This window comes from Astatotilapia calliptera, chromosome 2 (genome assembly GCF_900246225.1).
Source record: "Astatotilapia calliptera chromosome 2, fAstCal1.2, whole genome shotgun sequence".
Lineage (NCBI taxonomy): Eukaryota > Metazoa > Chordata > Actinopteri > Cichliformes > Cichlidae > Astatotilapia > Astatotilapia calliptera.
In genome coordinates this window covers 9,008,104-9,032,997 of record NC_039303.1, presented here as the reverse complement: position 1 = coordinate 9,032,997, position 24,894 = coordinate 9,008,104, and the positions used below count along the sequence as shown (strand labels likewise).

At 42.0% G+C, this 24,894-nt stretch overlaps 3 protein-coding genes across 4 annotated transcripts in view; 2 read left to right on the top strand and 1 right to left on the bottom strand.

Moving 5' to 3' along the window:
* Positions 1 to 468: 468 nt before the first annotated feature.
* On the bottom strand, positions 469 to 10,350 carry ncbp1 (nuclear cap binding protein subunit 1). The gene is made up of 23 exons (XM_026183719.1): positions 10,278 to 10,350; positions 8,309 to 8,397; positions 8,003 to 8,103; positions 7,753 to 7,909; positions 7,549 to 7,656; positions 7,165 to 7,286; positions 7,002 to 7,071; positions 6,630 to 6,845; positions 6,457 to 6,554; positions 6,271 to 6,334; positions 6,061 to 6,171; positions 5,218 to 5,282; positions 5,065 to 5,127; positions 4,902 to 4,976; positions 4,516 to 4,619; positions 4,304 to 4,426; positions 4,087 to 4,189; positions 3,772 to 3,865; positions 3,578 to 3,681; positions 3,372 to 3,489; positions 3,131 to 3,271; positions 2,159 to 2,272; positions 469 to 1,027 (listed from the first exon to the last, which is right to left on the bottom strand). Exons 1-23 carry the CDS (start codon positions 10,309 to 10,311, stop codon positions 914 to 916), a joined length of 2,388 nt encoding a protein of 795 aa, XP_026039504.1. The 5' UTR covers positions 10,312 to 10,350; the 3' UTR covers positions 469 to 913.
* A 276-nt stretch (positions 10,351 to 10,626) lies between these two features.
* Positions 10,627 to 14,614, top strand: tstd2 (thiosulfate sulfurtransferase like domain containing 2). The gene is made up of 9 exons (XM_026183734.1): positions 10,627 to 10,774; positions 11,719 to 12,008; positions 12,145 to 12,253; positions 12,380 to 12,499; positions 12,694 to 12,799; positions 13,023 to 13,138; positions 13,506 to 13,664; positions 13,861 to 13,999; positions 14,119 to 14,614. Exons 1-9 carry the CDS (start codon positions 10,643 to 10,645, stop codon positions 14,337 to 14,339), a joined length of 1,392 nt encoding a protein of 463 aa, XP_026039519.1. The 5' UTR covers positions 10,627 to 10,642; the 3' UTR covers positions 14,340 to 14,614.
* A 4,118-nt stretch (positions 14,615 to 18,732) lies between these two features.
* sec24b (SEC24 homolog B, COPII coat complex component) overlaps positions 18,733 to 24,894 on the top strand; it is a 32,027-nt gene continuing 25,865 nt past the window's right edge. The window contains exons 1-4 of one of the 2 annotated variants that reach the window (XM_026183697.1): positions 18,733 to 19,352; positions 20,937 to 21,602; positions 21,989 to 22,150; positions 24,639 to 24,773. In XM_026183697.1, coding sequence (XP_026039482.1) covers positions 19,259 to 19,352; positions 20,937 to 21,602; positions 21,989 to 22,150; positions 24,639 to 24,773 — 1,057 coding nt within the window. In that variant the 5' untranslated portion in view covers positions 18,733 to 19,258. The remainder of the gene's footprint in view (positions 19,353 to 20,936; positions 21,603 to 21,988; positions 22,151 to 24,638; positions 24,774 to 24,894) is intronic. The other variant, XM_026183706.1, reaches the window with a different exon arrangement.

The window sequence follows — 24,894 nt, the reverse complement described above, 5'->3', positions numbered from 1 at the left end:
CAATACTTGATCAGTCTTTGTCTAATTGTACTGTTATCAAATAACATGCTAACAGAGGCCTGTAGAGTCTGAGGAGTCATGAGCTTTCTTGAGTTACTGACTCTGTCTGCTTGCTCCAATCTCTGGGGTGAATTTCTGCTCCTGTGAGGATTGTGGAAATGTCTGAATACACACCCAATTGCTCCAGAGCGGCAAACTGACAAAGCTTCTGCATTTATAGAGGTGCTCAAGCTTGCTGATGATAAATGAAGTGGATTAGATTAGCAGTACCTCTTAGTTCTATGAAAGCAGTAAGGCTGTACTTATGCACTTAAGCACTAGATGTTGTGTAAATGTTTACTTGTCCTTTTTAGGCATTTATAACAATATTTCAATTTTTATTTACATTGGTATGTTCAGATAACCTCAAACTGGATGCTCCCCCCCCCCAATTCTGTATTTTCATGAAGACTCAATAACACAAACGAGTGGATGGATAAAGACTCTGTAGAGCTTTAATTACTTCCCAATTCCACATAAAACAAATATAAAAAAGTAGAGCACTCTCTAGATTCAGAATCAGTCAGAACCGACCTGGAACCTCCCTTCCTATGAAGATTATTTCTGTAGCTCCGTCTTCATACAGTTTTTAAAAAGATCCATTCATAACAATACGGCCAGGAGGTAAAAATAAACAAAAGAGAAAACAAAGAAATACATCCAAAAGAAAAAAAAAGGAGCGCTACCACAAATTAAAGATTTTCTCAACAGACATCCTCTGATGTGGCTGCACATGAGTGAAATGAATGGCACCAGACAGGAAAATAAAAATAAAACTGAAGAGGAGATTCTTGATGCAAGAGCTGGTTTTTCTAATGTGTCGCTTCATCACATCGGGTGAACACAAGTACACATTTCATCGGGATCGTGTGTCTCAAAGCTGCAGGGCGCAGAACTGCTGGTACACGGCCAGGATGTGGTGGTCGAGCTCGGCGGTGAACAGCAGGTTCTCCAGGGTTCCCATGTACTGCTGGATGGTCGCGTGGTGCTGCAGAACGAGGGGGAGACGTCACAATAGAGTTCACAGAGTGAGTTTAGGGTAAAGCTAGCCTTGGTTTCCATATTCAGATACATTAAAGGTACAGAACTTAGCAGTGTGTGGAAAGATTTTTCTTCCCCCCCAAAATGTCTCTTTTGGTAGTAAAGGGTTCCAGCCCGTTCTCCTGTTGAACCAAAAGCCAACTGGAACTGAGTGAATCACATAAAGCTGGCATGTTTATATTGGCTCATGTCCAGCACAGCAGTATTTGCCTCATGTTTACAGTGCTACTCCTAGCATCTTAAAGCCTGCACCTGAGCCTGAGGTTCTGCTGGACATCTCTTCCTGTTAAAAGAGTTGTTCCTTCCCCCACTTGCCAAGTGCTGCTAGGTCCCTCAAAATGAAGGGCCTTTAGTTTATAGCAGGGGTGGGCAACTCCAGGCCTCAAGGGCCGGTGTCCTGCAGGTTTTAGATGCGTCCTTGATCCAACACAGCTGATTTAAATGGCTAAATTACCTCCTCAGCATGTCTTGAAGATCTCTAGAGGCCTGGTAATGAACTAATCATTTGATTCAGGTGTGTAGACCCAGGGTGAGATCTAAAACCTGCAGGACACCGGCCCTCGAGGCCTGGAGTTGCCCACCCCTGGTTTATAATATAAGGAACCCCTATGTTGTTAATTAAATAAGAAAAATAAATTGGATAATAGAAGACAAAGTAGCCTTTATAAATGAGATTCCAGCCTCTCTGCTCTCAGATATTTTAGATTTTTAGAGTCAGAGTGGCTCACTTTGCATGTAAGCACTACTGGCCTGCATGCAGTGTGCTATGCATGCTTGAAATTACATTATTTTTTTTTTTTTTTTTATGAAAATGTGGCAGACAACTTCGTCATTTATATTTTTCTGATTTTCCAAGTAGCTTTATGGATGCCATAAGTCCCATTGAACCTAATAATGTGTGTGAAATTTGTGTTTGTCTCAAAAGTCTTAAAACTACAAAGAAAGTAATTGCTTGTCCTTTTCCGGAGGAGTAAAGAAAGTCAAAATTTTTACTCACCCAAAGAAAACTAAAATCAGACTAAGTGGGCATTAATAAAAGAAATCTAATGATGTGTGTGAGAGTGTTTTGTGCTTTTACCATGAGGAAGATTTGCTGCAGCCGCTCGATGCCGTTTTTGTACCAGGGCGTGCTGATGTCAACGCTGCCCGTTTCACAGCGAACCAGGTGCTCCGTCAACAGCATGATGAAACGCTAAGGATGGGGAAAAGCCTCATTTAAAAATGCTTTTATGGAGCAAGCTTTTATCTTTGCATTTTAATCTCTTCAGCTCGAGAAAGAAGAAAGAGTCGGCAGTGGTGACTGTCATGACGCTGGCAACCATTTTAGCCTACACGAATCCAGGAAGTTTAACAACCTTGGAGTATTCAGTTCCAGAAAAACTGATCAGTCAGCTCTGAGTGTGTTCACTCTAAGTGATCGCATTTATCTTTTAAAACATCGTCTGTTACTGTGGTCCGATATGAGCTTTGACCTTGTCTCTCTAATGAGGAAATGAAATAAAGTGGCAGTCAGCTGCTTTGGTGACGAGAGGAGGCCAAAACCAGAAACTAAACCAGAGTTTAACTTCCGTTGTTGGGGAACTGAAAACCTCAGTTTTTACTGATTCCACTTTCTTGAACACAACCCTGGTAGAAAATCAATTCTGTTCGGAGATTTTTTTTTTTGGTCTAATCCCAGAATTTAATCCGTCCCCTCATTCTTCCTTCACTGACATTTGACTGAGCCGGAGGAGGCGGGTCAGATTCAAACCCAGCAGTTGTTTCATGTGTCTTCACTTGTGATGATATAGATCTAACCCTTTCTACAGTGCTGTTAGCACACAATGTTTACCTTCTAAGGAGCAATCAGCTGCAGTGATGTGGGGATCTGCTCAGATTTAACACAGACACAAGCCACTTGACACAGGGCCACTAGAGGGCACTACAAAAGATTAAATCCCTTGTTTACTTCCACCTGCAGAAGTTGCATAAGTTGGAGAGCTGGCACCAGCAGCGCTGCAACCTTGAAACCGGTTAAGTAGTTAAGAAGATAAACTGTAGTCTTCCGTACCTGGAAGATGACAAGGAAGAGGTTTTTCTGCTCGCTCTGAGCAGACTCCACCTTCTCCTGGAGTCTCTCGATCTGCTCCTCCAGCTGACCCTCCTCATCTTCACTGTTCTTGTCCATATCCTCGTCGTCCCCGCTGTCGCGCTAGTAGTGAACAAAAATTTGAATTCATTTTACACAATTTGTTCATTATTTTAAGTTTAACGTTAAAATAATGATGATTGCATATTGGGGGGAGGGTTACCCTCTTGTGCTGCTGTTTCTCCAGTTTGTCTTTGGCCTCCTCCAGCTCCTTCTGGATCTTCTGCACGTGTTTGTTCATCTTTCGGATGGTCGAGTGCAGGATCTCCCAGATGAAAAGTCTAGATGAGGCACAAAGTCTTTCAGTTTACAGAGAAGACGCTGCGCTTGCGTCATGAGAGCTAAAACCTAAACATCTGCGTGTCCCACCTGGTGAACTCGTGGGCCATGTCCTGAGAGAAGAGCCAGTTGGCGACTGCAGCACAGTCCACAACCTGCGTCCGAATCAATTTGTCCACCAACACGGCGATCATCTGCCAATCAGCAGAGTTTACATGAACCACAAAAAAAACAAAAAAAAAAAACTGGCTTCATTTACATGCTCGTGGGTCTGTTTGTTGTACCTGCGGGTGGTTCCTCCACACTTCATACAACACTTTGAGGAGGTGCAGCTTTCCCTCGTCACTGTTGGCCAGAGTCTTCAGAATCTCGTGAAACCTGAAAGCAATCAGACGCAGGTGAGGCCAGCAGCTCTCCAGTCACTGCATGTGCATTCAGAGCATAAAAAGCAACTAAATTAAATAATTTTCCTTTTATTTCAGCTCTTAAAAAATAATAGTTTCTGGCACTTTGTATAACAGCAGAAAAGCATCTGATACATCTCTCTGTATCATAGATGAATACAATACAACATTTTGGTGGCAACAGATGTTCCTTACTTGCCGAGCGCACTGAACGAGTGGCTGAAGGATTTGGCTGCTAGGTTGAGCAGAGTCTGCAGGAACACGTCGATCTTCAGCGGATTGAAGCTCTCGCCCTCGTCTGGAGGGACCGAGAAAGAAATGTAATCAAAGAAGGGAGAAGTGTAGGAGAAAGACAGCACTGCACAAATGAACTTTTCATGCAGGAGCAAGTAAAACGAAACAAGAAACAAACCATCATCATCTTCCTGATTGGGGTTGGGGACCTCTTTGAGGACGGTGAGGATCTCTTCGTTAGATGCTCTGTTCTTGATGGCGTTACTGACGGTGATGGACATGGGGTAACCCGGTAACGAGGCTATGAAGCAGCAGAGTCCAGTATTTAGTTATCAGTCTGCTCCTTTTTGTTTTTAAGTAACAAGAAAACAAAATGTCTGGCAGTCTTACAGGCGCTCTCGTCTGGATATTTATATGTAAAGATGGGGTCAGCAGGAATGAGGGCCGAAAAGGTTGGAGGCACGATGTCCACTATCCTCTGGTGGTATGAAAGTCTGCAATTAAAGCAGCACAACAGAGAACAGCAGAGAAATGAGCAAAAACACAGACGTTCTTTCCGCTACAATTTTCTAATCCAAAGGGCTTTTTAAATGTTTTCTTGTTATTGTACTCTCTTCCCAGCCTTACTTCTTCCCTATAGTGGCCCTGATACACCGTCACAAACACTCAAGATAAAGAAGATAAACCCTCTCTAACTATATTACTACACCTGACTTGTGTCCTGATCTCCTCTACAGGACTGGAAAACAAAGAAAGCATAAATAGTGCCCCAATACCTCATGCACTTCTCCAGAACCTCTTTGACAAACTTGGGCTTGGGTTTCTCTAGATCCACGGTCAAGCAGTCAGACCTTTAAGACAGAGCATGATTTAGGTTATAATATTAAAAAGGCAAAACATAAATACAGCCACTTTAAATGCTCCCAGTCAGTCACTCACCAGTCATCCCAGCTCCATCGGAACTGGAAGTTGCTCAAATGATGAGAAAACCAGTTGATTAGTCTGCAAAAATTAGCAGTGTGATCACATTAGAGTTAAATGAGAGTCAGGAAACCTCTTTGTACTGTTAAAGTTAAGACACAGAAACATTACCGGTCTATGCAGGTGGTGTTCATGGTGTCCAGTCTCATGTAAAGCATCTCTGTGGCTTGGGCCAACTAACGGGCAGGTGTTAAGGCTCCAATAACAACTTCTAATTGTTAAACCTTTAACAATTTCCCAACTAGAGTGTGTTTTCTACATATGTGCTCATTAAGACAAGTCAAATCTGATCTCCATTTGTGTCCTTTCACAGACACTTCTACTCATTAAGCTCCTTGTTGTGTTACAGTTAGTGAGTTCAAGTTAACTGAACTGCCCATAGGAGTGAATGTGTGTGAGTGAATGTGTGTGTGTGAATGGTTGTCTGTCTCTCTGTCCCGAGGCGTACCCCACCTCTCGCTGTATGGTAGCTGGGATAGGCTCCAGCCCCCCTGTGACCCTGACAAGGATAAGCAGATGAGAATGGATGCCCTAGAAGAATTATTCAATTTGATCGCGACATGGCAAATATGTGTTTTTGCATTATCTGGTGCATATTTTTGCTGCCTGTATTAAATTATTATGAAGAAAATGTCACAGGAACAACAGAGAGGAGAATCCAGTCACACATTTGACTCAAATGCTAACCTTTTAGCCCCACAGCCAAGGTTACCCACGATAAACTATTTCACCAAACTCTCAGCGTCTCAGTATTGAATCCTGGGGTTTGAACAATGATTACATAAGACCGACTGCTAAAATACTTAGGCCCTGTTAATCTCTAAAACTAATCTAAATTAAAGATGGCCACGGTTGCCTTTTGCAACAGTTTGGTGTATTTAATTCAAACAAGTGTTCAAATTTTTCAAAGGAGCAGCTAAAGGTTATTTTTTAAGATAAAATAATCAAGGATACAACTTGGGGCAACGATCCGGGCTGCAGTTTGCAGAGCTCGATCAGCAGTGTGGTGTACATGACATCGATGTGAGGCGGCGAGGGCAGCTGGAAAAGTTCCCCAAAGATCACCTACAAGAGAAAAAAAAAGCCATTAAGCCAGCAGATTAGACTAAAACAGCTCTGCACTGTTTCTACTTTTTGATGCCAGAAACAAGAAAGAAAATATACCTCGACGATATGATAGTTGAGTGGGATCTTATTTTTCCCTGGGTAGCTGAGGAGCTGGGCAGCGCTGAGCGTTAGGAATAGAACAACAAAAAATTAGTTTAAGCATTTTAGTAAAAAATTAATACGAGTCACTATTTATTCACACATTCAGGTGTAAACAAAAAACAAAAAGCCCTCATTGCTCACCATGTTTTCCTCTCTTTCCAGTGAGTTTTGATAATGCAGTGCAGGTTTTCCTCTATAACAAATCTCTCCACAGAATGGCTGCCGGGCATAACAGGTCCCTGAACAGAAAGAGATGAATATGTAAAAAGTTGCAGAAGAAGAGTTTGACAGACAGAGTTTTATTTGTAATGAACCTCTGGGGCGTCGGTGTAGTCAAACACGCGGAAGATGACCCGGGGCATGGGGTACTGGGCGTCGGGCATGTGGCCCGGTGGGGTGAAGGGGGGCAGGTTGTGTTGCAGGGCCTCGCAGAGCACGCTGTCAAAGGCGATGTAGGGACGAAGAATGTGACGCTCCTGCCAGCGGTCTTTCTTCAGCTTCTGAATCTGAGCCCAAAGGCAGTCCAGGTACTGGAGGAAGGAAGATACGATCCGTTTACTCAGACGAAAACAAACATTGCTGTATCCAAACAGCAAGCTCTAGTAAACATGAGGCCATAAGGAGACACTTTTACTGTTTTGACCATTGCACATATTTGCTGTTGTTTAACCGACTGCAAGACTCACCTCCTCTTGTGGATGGGGTTTATCTGCAGTCCACACCTGCAGCATGGGGACATGGGTCTTTACTCTCCTCCTGAAAAATGTGGATGTAGCCAAGAATAAAAACGAAACAACGGCAGCAAACGATGATTGCTTAATTAAAATCTAACCAAACCGGGGAACGTACTTGAGGTAGCCTTCAATCTGGCTGAGGAGCCGGTCCATCTCCACGTCCTTCTTCTCATAGAGCTCCTTCCCGACCCAGGGCAGACAGGACAGAACGACGTACACAAACCAGTCCGACCGAACCTGACAAAAAAGAGACCAATTAAAGGACTGGATCATAATCCACCACAGTGTGGACTGTGACACAGCCATGGGCTAGTGAAAAAAGATCAAAATGTGCTCCATAATGATAAAGACTCACCAAAATTAAAAGAAAGAAAGAAACAGATAAATCAAATAATTACTATTTTAATGTAAGGTCTGGCTCAAATGTGAACATTACAAATTATTTAAATTGCTTTTGGGTACAATGCAGCTTGTTTCACACCATAAACCATCTGCCTACCTGTGGCACATCTTCCTCCTGAGTAACACTGACAAAGTTTTCAAACATGGCCACCATAGAGGGAGCAGCAATCACGTGGCAGTTGACCAAATCAGACAGAAAACGCACCTAAAGAAAGAGATGTCATTATGTAAAATAAATACAAAGTGGCCATGTTAATTAGTTTAAAAGCAATCTGTAGGATTATTATAAAAGCCAGCATACCAAGTAAACAGCTTCACTGTACAAGTTGTTTTTTAACGTCTCCTTCAACTGCCTGATCATGGCCTCAACGAACTCGCCCCCAAAGTTGTAGTTCCTGGCGTTAAGGAGGCCGACTAAGGTCGTATAAACGGTCAGCTTCTCGGGCAGGAGGCGGGCACTGTCAACAAATGACAACATATAATGACTGCCGCCACACAAAACACACTTGCAAAATTTATTAGAAATCAAAGGGTGAGAGGTGTGAACGTACACAGCACATAAAATGCGCAGAATTTTGCTTTTGTAGTTTGGGAGGTCTGCCTCTAAGACGCCAGCAAGGCCCTCCAGGTTGCTCTCGAGGGATGATGTGCTCTGTAAGGAAATATTTTCGCACAAGAGCAATTTGTCACTAGAAAGCAATTTAACACAAAGCAAAGAAGACTTAAAAAGAACATTCTGGCATTTACTTTAGAAGCAAAGTTTTGCACTGAACTTGTGTGGCTCATCTCTCTAGAGTGGAAAATGAAGCTACTCATCCTGAAAATAAAAATGTGTCCTTCCTGTAGAGTCTCCTTACCTTTTCCCCAACACGACATATCAGTGACTCCAGACGGTCTTCGATCTCAATCGGCTCCGATGTTCTCCTCCTCTTATGGGCTTGACCTCCTGGAAAGGTGAAAGAGTAACACAATAATCAGAGCCAGAAGAGGCTCAACCAGCTCCTGTAGGAATTATCTGTCAGTTTCTCTTAGCTAGTGCACTCTAATCTCAATGAGTCTTTTCAAAGTAAGGATGATAAATTCTCCGCTGTGTTCATCAGTTACACCGTCATTTCACGTTCAGTGGTTTTCAGACAGCACAGGACTATGAATTGAACAATGGTCTGATAAAATAAAGCTATGTGAAGTTCAGAAAAGCACACTTACACTGTCATTTAAAGAATAAAAGCATTAACAAAACATGAATCCAGCAATTGAATTGAACATTTAAAGGGGACCAAATTATTTTTACATTATTTTTTCTCTATTTTCTGTTATTTATATAAAGGTTTATTAACACTGTTAATATATTAAAAGTAAGGATGTAGTCTCGAGTGGTTGTTCGTTATGTCTTATCAAACCAAACAGCACTGTATCAACAGCGTTCTCTTTCTGGGATTAATAAGTTATTTTCCTGGTGTCGCATGCAGACTGCCACACCTAACAGCAGTTCTATACTTGTCTTAAGTGCACGGCGTAGGTACTTCATACTAGCAAACTCCTTCAAAATCTGATGACTTAACCTGATGTGCACCTTCCTGGAAAAGAAACTACACATCACACTACACAACTCATTAAAGGGCTTCAGCCCTAAATATATGTCCGAGTTGTTTTATAGATACAAACCCTAAGGTTTGCAAGATCTGGTCACCTAATGCTGCTTGAATCTTAAACAAAACAGGCTAATAAAGCACTTAGCTGCTATGCTGTTAACCAGGGGTGTCAAACATAAGGGCCAGGGGCCACAATCGGCCCAGGAAATACTCCAGTCTGGCCTCCATGGGCAGCTTTCAAAAGTGTGAAGGAGGGCATTAATTCTGGCTTCTTGATTGTATTTTCATAACTTTTATAGGTTTTTATACAGATAAAGAACTCCATGGCTACTGATCCTATGCCAAAGTAATTAAGCAACAGGCGAACAATTAAATGACAGATATGTTTCCGTTTACTGTACAAATGTATAATTTTTAAAAGAGAGACGTGACAAAAAAAAAAAAAAGACAGGGTATTTTCTGTGAATTAACAAAAACTGTTTTATAATTCAAACTGTATGTGCGGCTGTGTGTGAACCAAGACACAAAATAACTTTTGACATCTCTGCTTTTTATTACCATCATTGCTATTATTGTGGTTGCTATGAATATTACTACTATTTCTGCATTTCCCTTCTTTTCTGTTTTAATCTTAATCTTGTAAAGCATCTTGAATGACTGTAGTATTTGAAAAGTGCTATATTAAGAAACTTGATTTGCCCATGTACATATGCAAAGTTACCATAGTCCCAGATTAAGAGAAGAGATCTGATTTAATCTTTAAACAGACCAGGTCACATTTAATTTCAGGATCTTGCACTCTGCGGGAAAATATTTGATATTTTTAGGTGATTTTCCCCGCCCATAAATCCAGATCCATAGTTAAACTTTCAATCAGATGTTAACACTAAATCTCGTGCATGTTTTGAAGTGTTTGGTTACCGCCCCCATAGTCGCTGACTACGCTGATTAACGCCAGCTAATCCTGCAGCTAGCTGCACCGGTTCATTTTGCGGCTGCATGCGACTGTTTGAGCACTTTTCTCGCTTTCAGTGCGCCACAATGTAACTGAATACTGCGGTCATCACTGGTTTTGAACTTTCTGGATCTCGCCGATAAAACCCAAACATTAAACTAGTAAAATAACCCTCCCAACAGTGCGTAGGGGACGCATGAAAAGCTCGCTAACGCCAGCTAGCCACCGCTGGTTAGCCTAACGGTGTGAATAACACGCCGTTAACGTGCACCGACTCACCGTCGTTCTCATCGCTGTGCCGCCTCCTGGACATGTTTCACCCCGCTTCGATGTGAATGTAACAAAGCCAAAATATGTGTTGAACGAGAAACAAAACAATGAGTCCGTTAAACGAGTTTATCTATGGATCATTCAGCAGCCAGCCGCTCAGAGAAAAATAAAAGCGGTCTGATTCAAGTGAAGCACATCCGGCTAACCCGGAAAGTGCACCCGTCTTTGGTGTCCGGAGTCTTGTGCTGAGTTTTCCGGTGCACGTTTGGAGGATGTGTTTGTTTGTTTCCTTAAAATAATATGTTAGAATTTATCTTTAATTCTGGTGAGACGGGTTAGTCGCCAACTGTTTTAAAAGCTCTTTTAAAAACACAATGGCGGCGGATGATACACCCTGCTCAGAGTTTATAAACTGGGAGGTTGACTCTTCAATTTGTAATGGATTCAAACAGGAGAAGCAACTTTCTGCCCCACAAAGGAGATACTACAGCTTCTGCAGGAGAAAGGTGAGCATCAGGACACACTGACTGGAATCCCTGTTTTATGGTTCAATTGTTGGACATATATAACGATTATTGTGAAATTTCAAGATATTTAATTTTGTTTTTCGCACATTGAAGTCTGAGGCAATGTTTGAACATTAATATCTCAAAATCTAAGAAAGATAAAAGCCTTAAATTGTCACTGGCCTCTCTAAGCATCTAAATGAATCTGATCTGTAATCTGTATTTTCTATTTAAAATCTGAAAATACATACACATTTGAGCACACTCATGAAAAAAAACTTCAAATTGCAAAAGACAATTGGTGACAGTTTACATATTTATGAACAACAATATTAAAAAAAAAAAACCCGTTATGATCTGTTTTGCATTCTGTAATTTTGTATTTTTAATCAGTGGTTTCTCAGCTGTGTGCTGGGAGTGTAGCAGAAAAAAGTAGTTCTTCTACTTAAAAAACTATATTTTCCTATTATTATCATCATTATTGTTGTTGTTGTTGTATAACTTAGAGGCCAAGGAAGCTCTCCCCCCCCCCCCCCCCCCCCCCCCCCATAGGTTTCCTCCTTGTACTTTGATATGCTCCCATGTCCTGTTTTACAGTCTGTGATGGACTGACAGATGGGGTGTGCCCCACCTACCTTCCAATGTCAGCTGGGATAGGCTCCATCTCGCCCAACCACTCTAAGTTGGATAATATAATAATAATACAATAGTAATATATTGTTAAGAAGGAAGGGTCATTATTTACCAACTTTTGAGTCATTTATTTTAGAAACGGATACAGTTTCTAAACTACTCTGGACAAATTTCAATATTATCGCATATTGGGCAACATATGCACCAAACTGTGGCATACGATCACACAGCCACTGTCTTATAATCTTAAACATCTATTTGACCATGTTAAAGATTTAACTCTTTAATTGTTTTTTATGTTATCCCCTCAGTCATTTGCTGCCTTTGTGGCATCCAAGAAGGACGGTAGTCACGAGGAAGGAAGCCCTTTGTGGTGCTGCTGCGGCCAGACGTTCATCGAGCACGCCGCCATTCACAAACACGTGGCCAGAGTGCACAATGCTGAAATACAGCAGCTCGCACAGGACGAGTATGAGCATTTGTTTAGCCAACTGGAAGAAGAGCCCGAAGCAACGCAGGTGAATGAGCACAGTGGAGAAACGGTGGACGTCTCTGTGTGGATTCCCGATATTAGCCACATCTCTGAGGAGCAACTTAAAAAGTAAAGACAATCTCAATACAGTTATTTCACTATATTCTATATTTCTAATCTATATATGTAGATTATTAATGTGTCCCGTTTTAATTTTTGAATTTGATGTTTTATTTTTGTTCTTTGTTCTCTCGTTCTCCATCAGCGGTCCAGGCAGGGTTCTGCTTTACTATCACTACTGTTGCGTCGAGGAGCCACATGTCATCTGTGCTTGGCAGAAAGCTCTGTGTGAGAAGCTCCACTTAACGGGCAAGGTGAATGAATTGTCCCATCCAGTCTTGGGTTGAGGAACACTTCTATGAAAGAGCAAAGAAAAAAGGCTTTTCTCTTAATTTCAGTGAAACCGTGCCATTAAAATATGTGTTGATCTTTTTCTTCAGGTGAGGGTGGCGACTGAAGGCATCAACGGAACAGTTGGTGGCACAAACTTGGCCACTGACATTTACATAGAAGCAATGCGTTCACATCCGCTGTTCGAGATGGATGAGGAGGATTTTAAGGTCAGAATCAGATAAAGGGAAATTTTATATACTAGTGTCACCTCCCTCTCTTAATATTGCTTCATAGGATCGTAGGACTCTGTTATAGGCTCCATCAGGGTGTGGTTTGTCCATAATCAGACTTTAAGCAGTTATTAATTAATAACTGCTTAATCTTTGAATATTAATGGTGCTGTTTTTGTGGGTTTGTTCAGACCAGTGACGGTGGCGCAGAGTGTTTTACAGAGTTGAAGGTTGGGGTCTACAAGGAGATTGTCCCAATGGGAGTGGACCCAGATCTTATATCTTACGAGCTGGCAGGTACTATTTGTACTGACACTGTAAGCCTACAGAAATTATTAATAATGTAAGTGACACCTGTAGCTGATTTACTAATATCATTGCCTTTATTATCATAATAAGGTGCAAAATGTCTGCTTTGATTGCTGCTCTGCAGCCATAGCTGTGCTCTTGTACCAGCTGATGACAAACTCTATGCTGTGCTTGTATATAATGTCAGGTATGTGTCTGTTTTGCCTCTCAGGAGTTCATCTGGAGCCCGACGAGTTTCATAAAGAAGTGGAGGCTCTTCTGACTAAAGGAGATTCATGCAATGACACCGTCCTCCTGGACTGCCGCAACTATTATGAGAGTAAAATTGTGAGTAGTAAATTTGTTTTCTTTAGGAGATTGTTGACTTCATTCAACTGTAATCCGATCATTTTGGTGGTTTCAGGGTAATGTATGATCTTGGCATACTTGTGACATGCCCAGAGATTTATGTTGTAATTTAAGTTTTTTGTGCACCATCTACACAAGCTACCATGAGCAAATAGTAAGGATGGGCAGAACACTGATATTTGTAGCTGGAAATAATGAGTCTGTATCCAAACAGAAAAGCATGACTGGGATCAATTTCATAAGCCTCAGTATTTTAGCCAGAAGCAGCGGTATTGAGGTTGTGCTATTAGAGAGTAATGTGCAAAGGCTGTAACAGTTAATAATTGCTGTTTTTTTTTGCCTTCAGGGGCAGTTCACTCAGTGCCTGGCGCCAAATATCCGTAAGTTCAGCTACTTCCCAGACTACGTGGACCAGAACCTTGAGCTGTTCAGAGACAAGAAGGTTCTGATGTACTGCACAGGAGGGATCCGCTGTGAGCGTGGCTCCGCCTACCTCCGCTCCAAAGTAAGCTGTTCAGTCATCAGTCTGGAAAGCTTTTAGTGGAGCTGGGTTCACTCGCTCACTTGTTGCAGGTTGCTGATTCTCCACAAGGGGGAGCCTTTTACTAGTAGTTTAGGTATTGAGAAATGCATATTTCTGAAATGTTTGCATCAAATATTTTAAGTTCTTGTTCATATTTATCTCTTAAATCTGGTACCAGGATGTGTGTAAGGAGGTTTACCAGCTGAAAGGTGGAATTCATAAGTACCTGGAGCGTTTCCCCGAGGGGTTCTATCGTGGAAAGCTTTTTGTGTTTGATGAACGCTACGCCATCTCCTCAAACAGTGACATCATCTCAGGTTAGTGTGTAAACAGAGCCCATTCTCTGCATGTTAGAAGTACCAGAAAGCATCCATAAGATCTAATATTCTCTTAATATACATGTATTTTTTTAAATAAGATAACAGACTCTGTTTAGATTGCAGGTACTGCGGCCATCCGTGGGACCAGTACAAGCTCTGCTCCACCCAGTACTGCTGCCAGCTGGTTCTGTCCTGTCCAAGCTGCAGACAGGACGGCCACACCGCTTGCTGCCCCACGTGCCAGACCAAAGGTCAGGCTCAGTCCGAGGAGACCTCACATCACAAAGAGGAGTGCGAGTGCACTGACGTACGCCCCAGAATCCCTCAGGATGTGTAAAATGATCAGATTTCAGTGCTTAAAAATAACATAAACATAGTGTAAAATGTGTGTGACAGATTTTCAAAATAGGAATTTTTATACTAATGCATGTGGGAAATTAAGTCAGATGCATTTTAACTAATGAAAATCTATTGAAGAAATTGAAGAAAATATCTGCTGAATCTGTTTTTATCATGTGAATATTGTGAACATTTTGTCACTAATGAAAGCTCAACTTCAACTTATTGTATGTATAAATGTTTCTGTTTCGTACTTTTAAACTGTGACATATATTTTGTCTCTTGTGTTTTCAAGCTGTTTAACAAACAGATGCATCATTATTTAGTGCTCTATGTATAGCCAAGATATGCATGCATTACTAGGATCCATGCACGTTTGCTTTCCAAACTCTGCAAACTCTGGCTAGTGTAGCTTACTGAGACTGCAGGTGTTGTTTAAAGAAACCACAAGCAGTAGTGCATCTGTTTGCCTCATGGCAGAATGTCCCTTTAACATATGTAATAATAGATGCATGTCAAAAACAGCGCCAAAGTATGCAGTTACATAATAGGTTTAGCAGGTCATAGCATGAAAGTTACAGCAACAGAAGCAGTAAATGAAAGCAGTAACTAAAATAAAGCTTTTAAGAAAACGTGATGTGACAGACACGAAGGAGTGGGGTACCTGCCTGTTCTGGTAGGCTAGTCAAGCTGCACAGGGCTGGGCTGTGAGGACATGTCTCATTAAAGGAGGCTGGGCCCAATTGATGCTTGGGGAATGTTTTGTTTTCTAACAATTTGGTCAGAGACATGCAAATTAATAGCCAGATGGAGGAGGCATTCTTCACCCTGTTCCTACTCAGACAAAGGAGCAGATATCGATTCTACTGGGTATATGCCTGTATGTGGACCTGTTCAACTCTCCTCTCTATAAAGGCCCAGTATCTCAAGACTGGAACAGGATGTATCTACACTCTCAAGACTGTGCAAGGAGACATAGCATGTGTGGTTACACTATCATTCCTTTCCAAAAATAAACTAAAACCATCAGCAGGATATGCAGAAACATCCACTACAGTATAAATTTCTCTCCAAAACCCCAAGCTGGAGATGATCTGAGACTATGCTTTTGTGCTGTGTAATACTAATATCTACCAGAAGGTGGTCAGGCATGTAAGAGCATGTTCTTATAATGCTATTCTGCAAAAGAAAGTCTGTTGAAGAAATGCTGAGAAACAAAGAAATTTCAAACAAGTTGACATCCAAAACATCTCAACACATCCCCTGGTGGTGAACGTGTTCAATTCTACAGTGGGAAATTAAAAAAAGTGTCTTTATTTAAGAGTCTAACTTTCAAGGTCAAAGTGTGAAGACATTTTTTAAAAGATATACAGGGGTAGTGTTGACAGACATTAAGGAAGAAGATAAGACAGTATAAAGAGATGAGAACAGTTTGGTTGCAGGTGTTGACGTGTTTCTCAAAGGGGAAGAGGAAGGACGGTCTGTGTATTCAACCTCACCTCTGGTGCCGGTGCCCATCTCTCAATTTTAAATGCATGTAGACATTGAGGGTTCTCGGGAGGGGCCGTGCTGACACCTGCTGCTCTCTGGCAGCAAGCACCATGCCCTCCCGTGTTTTAAATGCACTTTAGAACAACACGCAGCAACACTGTGCATGAGCGGGAGGTATGGAGTCTTCACACACCCCCGTTCTCTGTTAGCCATCGGGGCGGAGGGGCTGGAAGGAGGTGCTGGCTGTCCGTTTGGGGTCTGGGATGCGGAGCCTCCCTCCTGCTGCGGAGCCGGGGGCAGTCTGCTTGCCTCAACCCCCGGGGAAAGGGTAACATCTCCTGAGTCTAGGTGCGGTTTCCCTCTGGGGGCGAGGGTACCTGGACCTGGGGTATAGAGTATGTTTGGGGGGGGGGGGGGGGGGGGGTGTGATTGTGCGTGTACAGCGTCCATTTGTGTCTGTCTTTACGTTGGGTAAGTGCTGAGTATTTGTATATGCGTGCATGAGGGTGGGAATGCACGTTTGTGTCTATATTGTCAGGTCAGGTCTTAGACTCCACCTCTCTGGGAACATTTCAGGCCCTCCAAAGTGTGGAGGCCTATCTCTCCTCACCATACTCCCTGCCGGTGGTTGATGCCCTCAGGTGTCGGTGCGTTGGTAGTTTTTTTTATGTAAATGTAAGGGGCTGGGCGCTCAGGTATGTATCGGCTCACTCCCGGTGGCTGCTTGGCGGGGCCTGGCGCCCGTGGCTCGGTCGGTGTACACACGGGTGTTCACTATTAGACACAAACCACACCTTTCTTGGCTGCTACCTCAAATCACATTGTGCGCTGTCGGTCCTGCGTGCTGCACAACAACATTCAGTATTTACTTTTATTTACACTTAGCTAGATTAATGCAATGGTGTTGTGTTTATTATGCGGCTCTCTCTCTCTCTTTTTTTTTTTTGCTTGTTCTCTCTCTTTTTTTTTCTCAACAGGTGATCCGGGAGATTTTCTTTCTGTTTAAGTGCCCTTTCTCACTGTCCCCCTTCCCCTTTATTTTTCTGTTCTTTCATCTTTTTCCCCCTCCCTTTTCTATCCCCCAGCTATGTCTCTCTTGTCTGTAACAGCTGAAAAAAATAATTAATTAATTAATAATAACAACAAAGGTCGATCGAACGGACCAATACGGCAAAGCCGTGATGATCCACTTGGCAAAGTAAATCCGTTAGGTGTCTTTGTTGGTGTAGCAGCACGAGGTGAGAATAAAGTAAATACTCTTCACAGTTTAAAAGACAACGCCACCCTGGGAATTTCACCCAGATAATACTGGAAGTAACACTAATCACCAAGAAGGCAGTTAGGTTTGTTATACTCAGTATAGAGACGAGGTTCAATGATAAAACACACACTCACACTAATAAACTAAGAAAGGCAGGTGTGTACACTCAAAGGATCCCACCACCAAGGCACCCATAGTCTCCTCCACGTCGACACTCCGCATCTGAATAAAAGAAACAAAGAAAATTTTAATATATTACAACAAAACTAATATTCACACGCTGGGGATAGCCCAACTGCAGGAACACACTGGTGATCCGCATCTAGAAAAAGGGCCTCCCACCAGTGGCGTAACAAAAACCCAAACTACAAATCAAACAACGGAAAAAAGAACAAACATACAGCCTAAATAAAACTTTAAAATATGGGGCAGACGGAATTGGTATTGCTCCAACTTGCCGTCTGCCCGACTATAAGTTAATCTTCTAATCAATATGCACGCCAGCCGACTCGCGTAGCATATGGCCGTTGTCCACGCCGAAGTCCACTTTAAAGGCTGGCAGCAGTAGGAAAAGAAACCTCGCAACAGGAACAGACAGTAAAAGCAAAGCAGCAGCACTTCACTTAGCGTAGCTTTGCGTAAAACTAAGGCCCACACTTCCTGCAAAGCATAATATGTATAAAAGAACAATAAAAGACAACAACAAAATTGAATTACCGAGTAAACCGAGTAAACCGCGTCATGAAACATGAGCAGAGTGGCTCATAGGAGGCTTCTACAGCTACGACCTAAAAACAACATCTGTTTACCACCAAGTAAGGTAAATTACACACTACAATGAGTAAACACCTACCAGCCGCGATGGAGGCTTCAGAAGGGTAACCCGCAAATGATCTCTGCAACCTGTCATGAAATCAATATCCTTAGTATCCTTATTTTCCTATTATATTGTTTTATGTACTTTAATAATGAAGGCTTGTAGAGCAAGGCCACTTTTGACTCACAAACTAAGTGCTCAGCCAGACTGAAAAAACCAAGGGAGTTTTTAGTGCGCAACATGGCATATTACATAGATAAGACACAAGAAAAGAGGAAACTTTGCATATAAGTGCAATGCTCTCCTGCACCGACTCAAACCGATATTAAGCACATATATGGGCTAAAAAATGCTTAGAGCTCTTGCAACTGGCGTTTGGGGGGCGCATGTGCATGGGGGTTCTCTCGTTCCGGAGATGCATTTGCGGATCAAAAGAACTATACAATGGTTTTAAAACAGCGCCGTATGAGGGGTCGGTTTCTTCTGTTTCTAATCACCGGGGAAAAAGAATGCGGGGTTAATAAACCCAAGAGGCAAGTCAGCCAGGTTGACCAAAAAGCAGCTCAACGCGGCTCACGGCGATCCGCAGGATGGCCTCAATGCCACTATTTATAGCAGCCCTAATGCGCCAGCGGAAAGTGGGTTGAACTGAGGAATAACATTCATCCTGCCACAATGGCATCAGACAACAGTTATGATGGCTGAAGAACCAAAGTGGGACAGGCGCAACCCCCCCCCCCCCAACAAAAACAAAAAACAAAGGGGAGGAGAAAGTACACTAGCAGAGAATAGGGAGATACTGCAGCAGCAAGACATTTTTTTTTACAGATATACAGGGGTAGTGTTGACAGACGTTAAGGAAGAGAAAAACACAGAATATAGAGATGAGACCAGTCTGGTTGCAGGTGTTAACATGTTTCAGGTATTTATTTGTAAATAACTGTTGAAGGTGTATGTGAGATTACTAACATGTGTGGAGGTATCCATCAAAAAGAGAAGGAACAGCAGTCGGAAAATAGCTGTTTATACAGAAATTAAAGCATGTGTACTTTATTTGCCAAGATACTTGTAGAACAAAAGTGCACATTATAGAAAACGAAACATGCAAAATGCAACTCCACCAGAGGGAGCGAGAGGACAACATCCTGGAGGCTGCTAAGCTCCTCAACATCCCGACTGGAGGCTTCAGCTTTCAGCCGAACGGACCTGGCCAGGCTGCCCGGGTCTCTTCTGAGCAGTAGCAGCCTCTGAATCGCTTCTCTCGGGGAAGGCTGGGTCCGAGAAAGTGACGCTCATGTATATTCGGTCAGCTGTGTGTTCGCGGGCATAAGGACGGGAAGACCCAGCGATGTCTGCGCCCGGTTTCACTAACCTGAACAGCTCCGTCAGCTACAGCCAGAACTCTGCAGCGAACGGCGGAGCAGCGCCACCCTATCAGAATGGTTCGTTAGCATGCTAACACCCCATTGGCGGGCTATTTGTCGGTCCTTCGCTTTGCTTTTTGCATTTTATACACTGGAACTGTCATTTACTGTCAGTCGCGATGCTGGCATTAGCTGTAAATTATGGGCATGAATTATTAAAAGACTGATGATTTTAGCTGAAGCTAAGCACTTGCTAAAGGTAGCTAACTTAAAAGCTAACGTGGGTATTGAAAACGGATGGTAACGGTAGCTAACTGTTAGCATGAAAATAGCTGTTTGACAGATTGCGCACCACCTCTCCATAGCCTCTTGTTTTTATTAAATCTCCAATAGCTAACGACTTAATAGAAGTTGCGTTAAAACAATTTACTTTCTATTAATAGAAGGCTGCTTATTTCAACTGAGAGCTAGCCTTTCAAGGAAGGCTGCTCAAGCGTGTTTACAGTAAATGATAACCTGTGATCAGATTTTCATATTTAACATATATTCGTGCACGTGTATTAAGCTTCACAAGAATATCTAAACACATGTGAACAAACTAATTTGTGGAGGGTAAAGTAGGAAAGACAATCGTCTCTAATAAATGGTTCAGTTTTCAGGACAGAGCTTCGCAAAAATATTTATCTCAAAAGAGAAGGAATACAACCAACTAATTTCCTTCTTAAGTAAACAAATAAGAGGGGATAAAATCTTAAAATCAGGCTGCAGTTTGGCTCAAAATAAAGCGTGTTTTGTACTTTGTGGTCCATTATTTCTAATTTGTCGTAGCTATGAAGTAGACATTAGCCAATATTCATTTTGCATATTGGAAAAGTGTGTGTGTATGTCGTAGGCTTTATACTGCATTTTTAAATAGAGATAATAGAGCTTAATTCTATTTTTGCATGTGTATTTATGTATTAAAGATGGTGGAGACAATGGGCGTGTTCTTAGAGATCATTTCTATTTTTTTTAAATTAATTAATTTATTTTTTTACATTTTAGTCGTCTTTAAAGTTGAATGTTCAAAAATGTGTGATAATGCATTCATTCTGTAGCTAAATATGAATGTGAGGTGCGGTTCTGGAAGCTGTCTTTCTTTCTAGAGCCCACACTTTAATTTGTTAAATTACTACAGAGGGAGATAATTCAGTAGTTTTGTGTTTCTGAGATATTCCCTATATTCGTTCAAACTGTGATTGTGGAAGTTCAGGGGTTTGGTGCCCCAAACCTTTTTAGCCATTGAAAACAAATGTCAGAGAGAAGTTAGAATCCTCGTGGTCTTGTAGTTGACTCTTCTGCCTTGTCTTTGAAATGCCAACTTTCTGGGAGGCTTAGATCTAAAATGGTGTTTTGTGACATTAAAACCACACAATCCTGTTCTAGTTGGCCCTTCAAAATAAAAGTATGATTCTGAGTCAGATGTCAATATTTTAAAAAGCGCTGCCTGGTGAGCAAATTGGAAATGTTTCACTCGGCAAGAAGAACTCTAAAACTTAAAAACTTAAATAGAGTTGTTCTTGTTTCTGTTTATTTTTACTCTGTAATTGGAGTGTAATAGTGAGAGTCGACATTTATGCTTATTAACCATGTGCTTTGCTATCCTGCCCCGCCTCCTTCCAGGTCCGGTACAGAGCTACCCTTCCATGTATCCAATTACAGGCTACTATGGAGCTCCAGCTCAACAGCAACAGAGCTACTCCACCATCCCATCCCAAGCTACCCCAGTTTCCAGCAAAGCACCCATCACGAACAGTGCCCACAGTGCTAACTACTACCAGAACAACCATCCACAGCAGCTGCAACAGCACCACCTCCCTCAGCATCATGTAGCACCTTACAGTGCTCCACTGAGCTCTGCCCCTCCTTCTCAGCCATATGCCACACATCCTTCTTCAGCACCTCCACCGTCAAATGCCCAGTACAACCTACAGCCATTCCAGCAGCAGCAGCATCCACCCTACACCACTCCGGCATCCTACTATGGACCACAGTCATACCATGCTTCTCCAGCACAGCAGTCTCAGCAGCAGCAACAACAACCCAGTTTGGTCCCAATGGCGGCGAGTGGGCCTGGAGGTCCTCTCTACCCCATTGTTTCATACCCGTCTGCTCCAGGAAGCAGCCAGTATGGCACTCTGAGTTCCTCCCAGAGCACCACCCAGATGGGCGCACCTTTACATCAGTACGGTGCTGAGCCTCCAGCCTCCTCAGCATCAGGGCATTCTGGGTATGGCATGGCTCCTCCCAGCCAAGTGGCACCAACAGTGAATGGTCAAGGAAGCACAGGTACCCAGTGAAGTCACATTTTAATGCTGCTAGACTCTGCAATTGTGAATTCTCTGAAAATGCAGGTGGAGTTTTATAGGCTAAGAAAATCTGGTGGATGTTGGCGGAAAATGCTTTGTTTTGGTTTTTTTTTTCATTTTTTAGGTGGGCAAATTAAATTTTTTCTGCAAAATTTTTTCTGCTTAGTTTTTTTTGTTGCTGTAAGTTTCCAAAATAAAGCATATTTTGACTGTTTGTGCATTGTATGCATTTTTATGTTTAAAGAAGGAAATAAATTAACATGTTTGCATTTTTGAACCCAAAGCTATCCCTCAGTATCCTTAGAAAGCACTGTCCTTGTGCTGTTTCAGTGGCTGTTTGTGTTTTTTTTTTTTTTTTCACTGCAGCCCAAAACGCAGTCCATTCCCACTACAGCCAAACCAATCAGGCTTCTCTGAGCTACAACTCCTATGGTGGGGTCACTCAAAGCAGTGGTGGTGCTGAGGCAGACAGACCACCCTCAGGAACCCCTTCCGCTTCAGTCCATTCCTCACCGGGCCACCGTCAAGGTAAGAATGAGAGTAAATCTTCATTATGTATTGTAAACATGAAGATTTTTATGTTTGTGTACCATATTTTTCGCACTATAAGGCGCACTTAAAATCCTTTAATTTTCTCAAAAATCGACAGTGTGCCTTATAATCTGGTGTGCCTTATGTATGAAAACAGACCAGCTCATTGACAGTGCGCCTTATGTTCCGAAAAATATGTTATGTGTGGAAGCTGAAAACTGAAAATCTGTGCCTGTGCAGATAACCTGCCAAAAAATAAGATGAAAGCGTTTTGTAGTTTGAAAGTCTGCATGAAATCAGTTTCCTGTTTATTTTTTCGCTGCTCGGAGAAGAAGTACCACACTGTGTACCTTACATTAAAACTGTGTTCTTTAAAATGTTTTGGGTTTTTTTTTTATGATTGGAGACCTATTTTCTCCACCTGCTGCATTCGACGTTTGAACAACATTCTTATCTTGGTTTTTTCTGTACTATAGTGACTGTTTTTGTGTCTTCTGATGCAGCTTGTTTAGACGCACACTGCACATGAATGGGTTACAGCTGCACTTTGGGAATATAGCACACATAATTAGCTGCAAACACACACACGCTTTCCGATGTGCAGGTGTGGGTCTGTATACAAATTTGGGGGTTTCAGGTTTGCTTTTAGCAACGTGCTGCTGGTTTATTTTTCCTGTGAATGTTTTTCACTCTTAACTTTAGTGGCTGGTCAGGATAATTAGACTCTTTCCTGTAATGTTGATTTGGGTTGCAAAAATTTGACTCTTACTTCGACAGAATAAATTGATATAATTTTGATCCAAACACTTTTTCAACTGAGCCATGTTTAAAGATTTACAATGCATTTAGACCAAATACACAGCATTTCAAAGAGTTGCTTTCTAGAGTGAATATAGTCAATGGAGACATGTTTTATTTTTGGTTTTCAATCAGTTAACTGGTATTAAAACAAGTACATATTTTTGATTGCACACTTTTGTGGTCAGTTACAACCTCTGGCAAAATTACGGCATCATCTTACCTGCTTGAGATTTTAAAATGAAAGCACACAGTTAGACCATGGAATACATTAAGGCAAAGGAAATGCTCTCCAGTTGTCGATGGATTCTATGAGAACATTGTAGCGGAAAGGCTTTAGCAATACAGCAAGCATCAAGCTAACTTTTGACGAAGGTTCAGTTGTTTTTAATTGGCTTGAATGTGCCTTTACCCCTGCAAGTTTACTTTCTGCCCTGAACTGTGACGCCTAGTTGCGTTTTTTTTTTAAGTTTTAAATTTCTAGGGACTCGTTAATTTCAAAGTAGACATTCTTCCACTGAAGGAACTTTGGGCAAGCACAATGTGGTGTGAACCTTTACTGGAAGTTTCCCCTAATCATCAGCCCTTTCTCTCTGCTTCCAGTGCAGTGTAGGTGAACTCAAGATCCACAGAGAGACTTGAGCTGTTGTCACACATGAACCAAGGACAGTGTCAGGTGAAACAATTGAAGATGAAGGATGGGGGTGACCAGTCGACTAGACGTTTAAAAGACCTTTCCTTGATCATATCAGAAATATTATTCTGTTAAACAAATTATTCCTATTTTATTAAAGTACAGCATCAGACGGTAACCTGATAGTTCAAAAGGTTAATATGAGTAAATGAACGAGGTGAAAGGTAAACACTTGGTCTAAACCAGATGGTACTTAATGGAAAAATGAGTGTTTCTGCTAACTAATCAAACATTGCATTTGTGTGGAATTATACACCTCACAACCAGTCACACACACACACACACACACACACACACACACACACACACACACACACACACACACACACACACAGTGTTTTGATGGCTTAGTGTTTCGTTTCAGAAAATAGTCAAAAACTGCACTCAGTTTTGACTATTTTCTGCCTTTTAGACTATTCAGACTTCTGTAATTTGGACATTGTCCAAGGTTGACCTTTCTTTCCTGCTGCTGCATGCAGCAACAGATGCATTTCTCACTATTGGGAACTGTGAATTCACCAGACAGTTCCCTGCTCTATTCCTGGATGGTCAGTCAAATATGTCCAACTGCGTAGTAGTTTCACTTATGTCTGTCTCTAATGCATCAAAACTGTTTACATTATCTAACCAAAACCCTAAAAAACTCCCCTGAAAACAGTTCGATGAGGCCATAATATTGGATGCTGGTTCCTCCGGTGGAGAAAGGCTAAATGTATATGTTAAATTCCATCTAAACAAAATTCCTTCTTTGACTTTCACCTTTGTAATCATTGGCTTTAAATTTTTATCATCCTGACCTATTTTCCTGTGTGTAGTATTAATTGTTTTTCCTGACAAAATATGCGGCCAGCCATCAGCAACTCTGTTCTTTGCTTAAACCCGTATCACATGACTGGAAGCCAGCCGCCTGATTACCACAGCCCTGTCTGATGACATGCATCTCATCCTGACAGTTCTCTTATGTACCTTTCCCACTCCACCCCCTTCCAACAGGCATGCAGTATGGATATGTTGCTAATAGTGGCGCTAGCTCTTCCTCTGCCAACACCTCAGGCCCAGCAGCAGCAGCCCCCTCATCATCCAGCTCTGATGATGACGATGAGGAGGAGGAGGAGGATGAGGAAGCAGGTCTGCTCTAGCTTTTACCTCCCCCATAACCTTTTTGCTACTACCTTATCCACTCCTTATTTTTTTAGTAATCTTAAACCTAAAGTGTACACGTCTCTTTAGACACCTCTACTGTCCCGCC

What these genes read in the sequence shown, in the direction of transcription:
- ncbp1 (XM_026183719.1), bottom strand. Translation starts at nt 10,311, where the DNA reads ATGTCCAGGAGGCGGCACAGCGATGAGAACGACG. An exon ending in TATGTCGTGTTGGGGAAAAG is followed by an intron (nt 8,104 to 8,308) that starts GTAAGGAGACTC and finishes ATTTCCTTACAG; the next exon opens with AGCACATCATCCCTCGAGAG. An exon ending in AACCCCATCCACAAGAGGAG is followed by an intron (nt 6,846 to 7,001) that starts GTGAGTCTTGCA and finishes TCCTTCCTCCAG; the next exon opens with TACCTGGACTGCCTTTGGGC.
- tstd2 (XM_026183734.1), top strand. Translation starts at nt 10,643, where the DNA reads ATGGCGGCGGATGATACACCCTGCTCAGAGTTTATAAACTGGGAGGTT. An exon ending in TCTGAGGAGCAACTTAAAAA is followed by an intron (nt 12,009 to 12,144) that starts GTAAAGACAATC and finishes GTTCTCCATCAG; the next exon opens with CGGTCCAGGCAGGGTTCTGC. An exon ending in ACTATTATGAGAGTAAAATT is followed by an intron (nt 13,139 to 13,505) that starts GTGAGTAGTAAA and finishes TTTTGCCTTCAG; the next exon opens with GGGCAGTTCACTCAGTGCCT.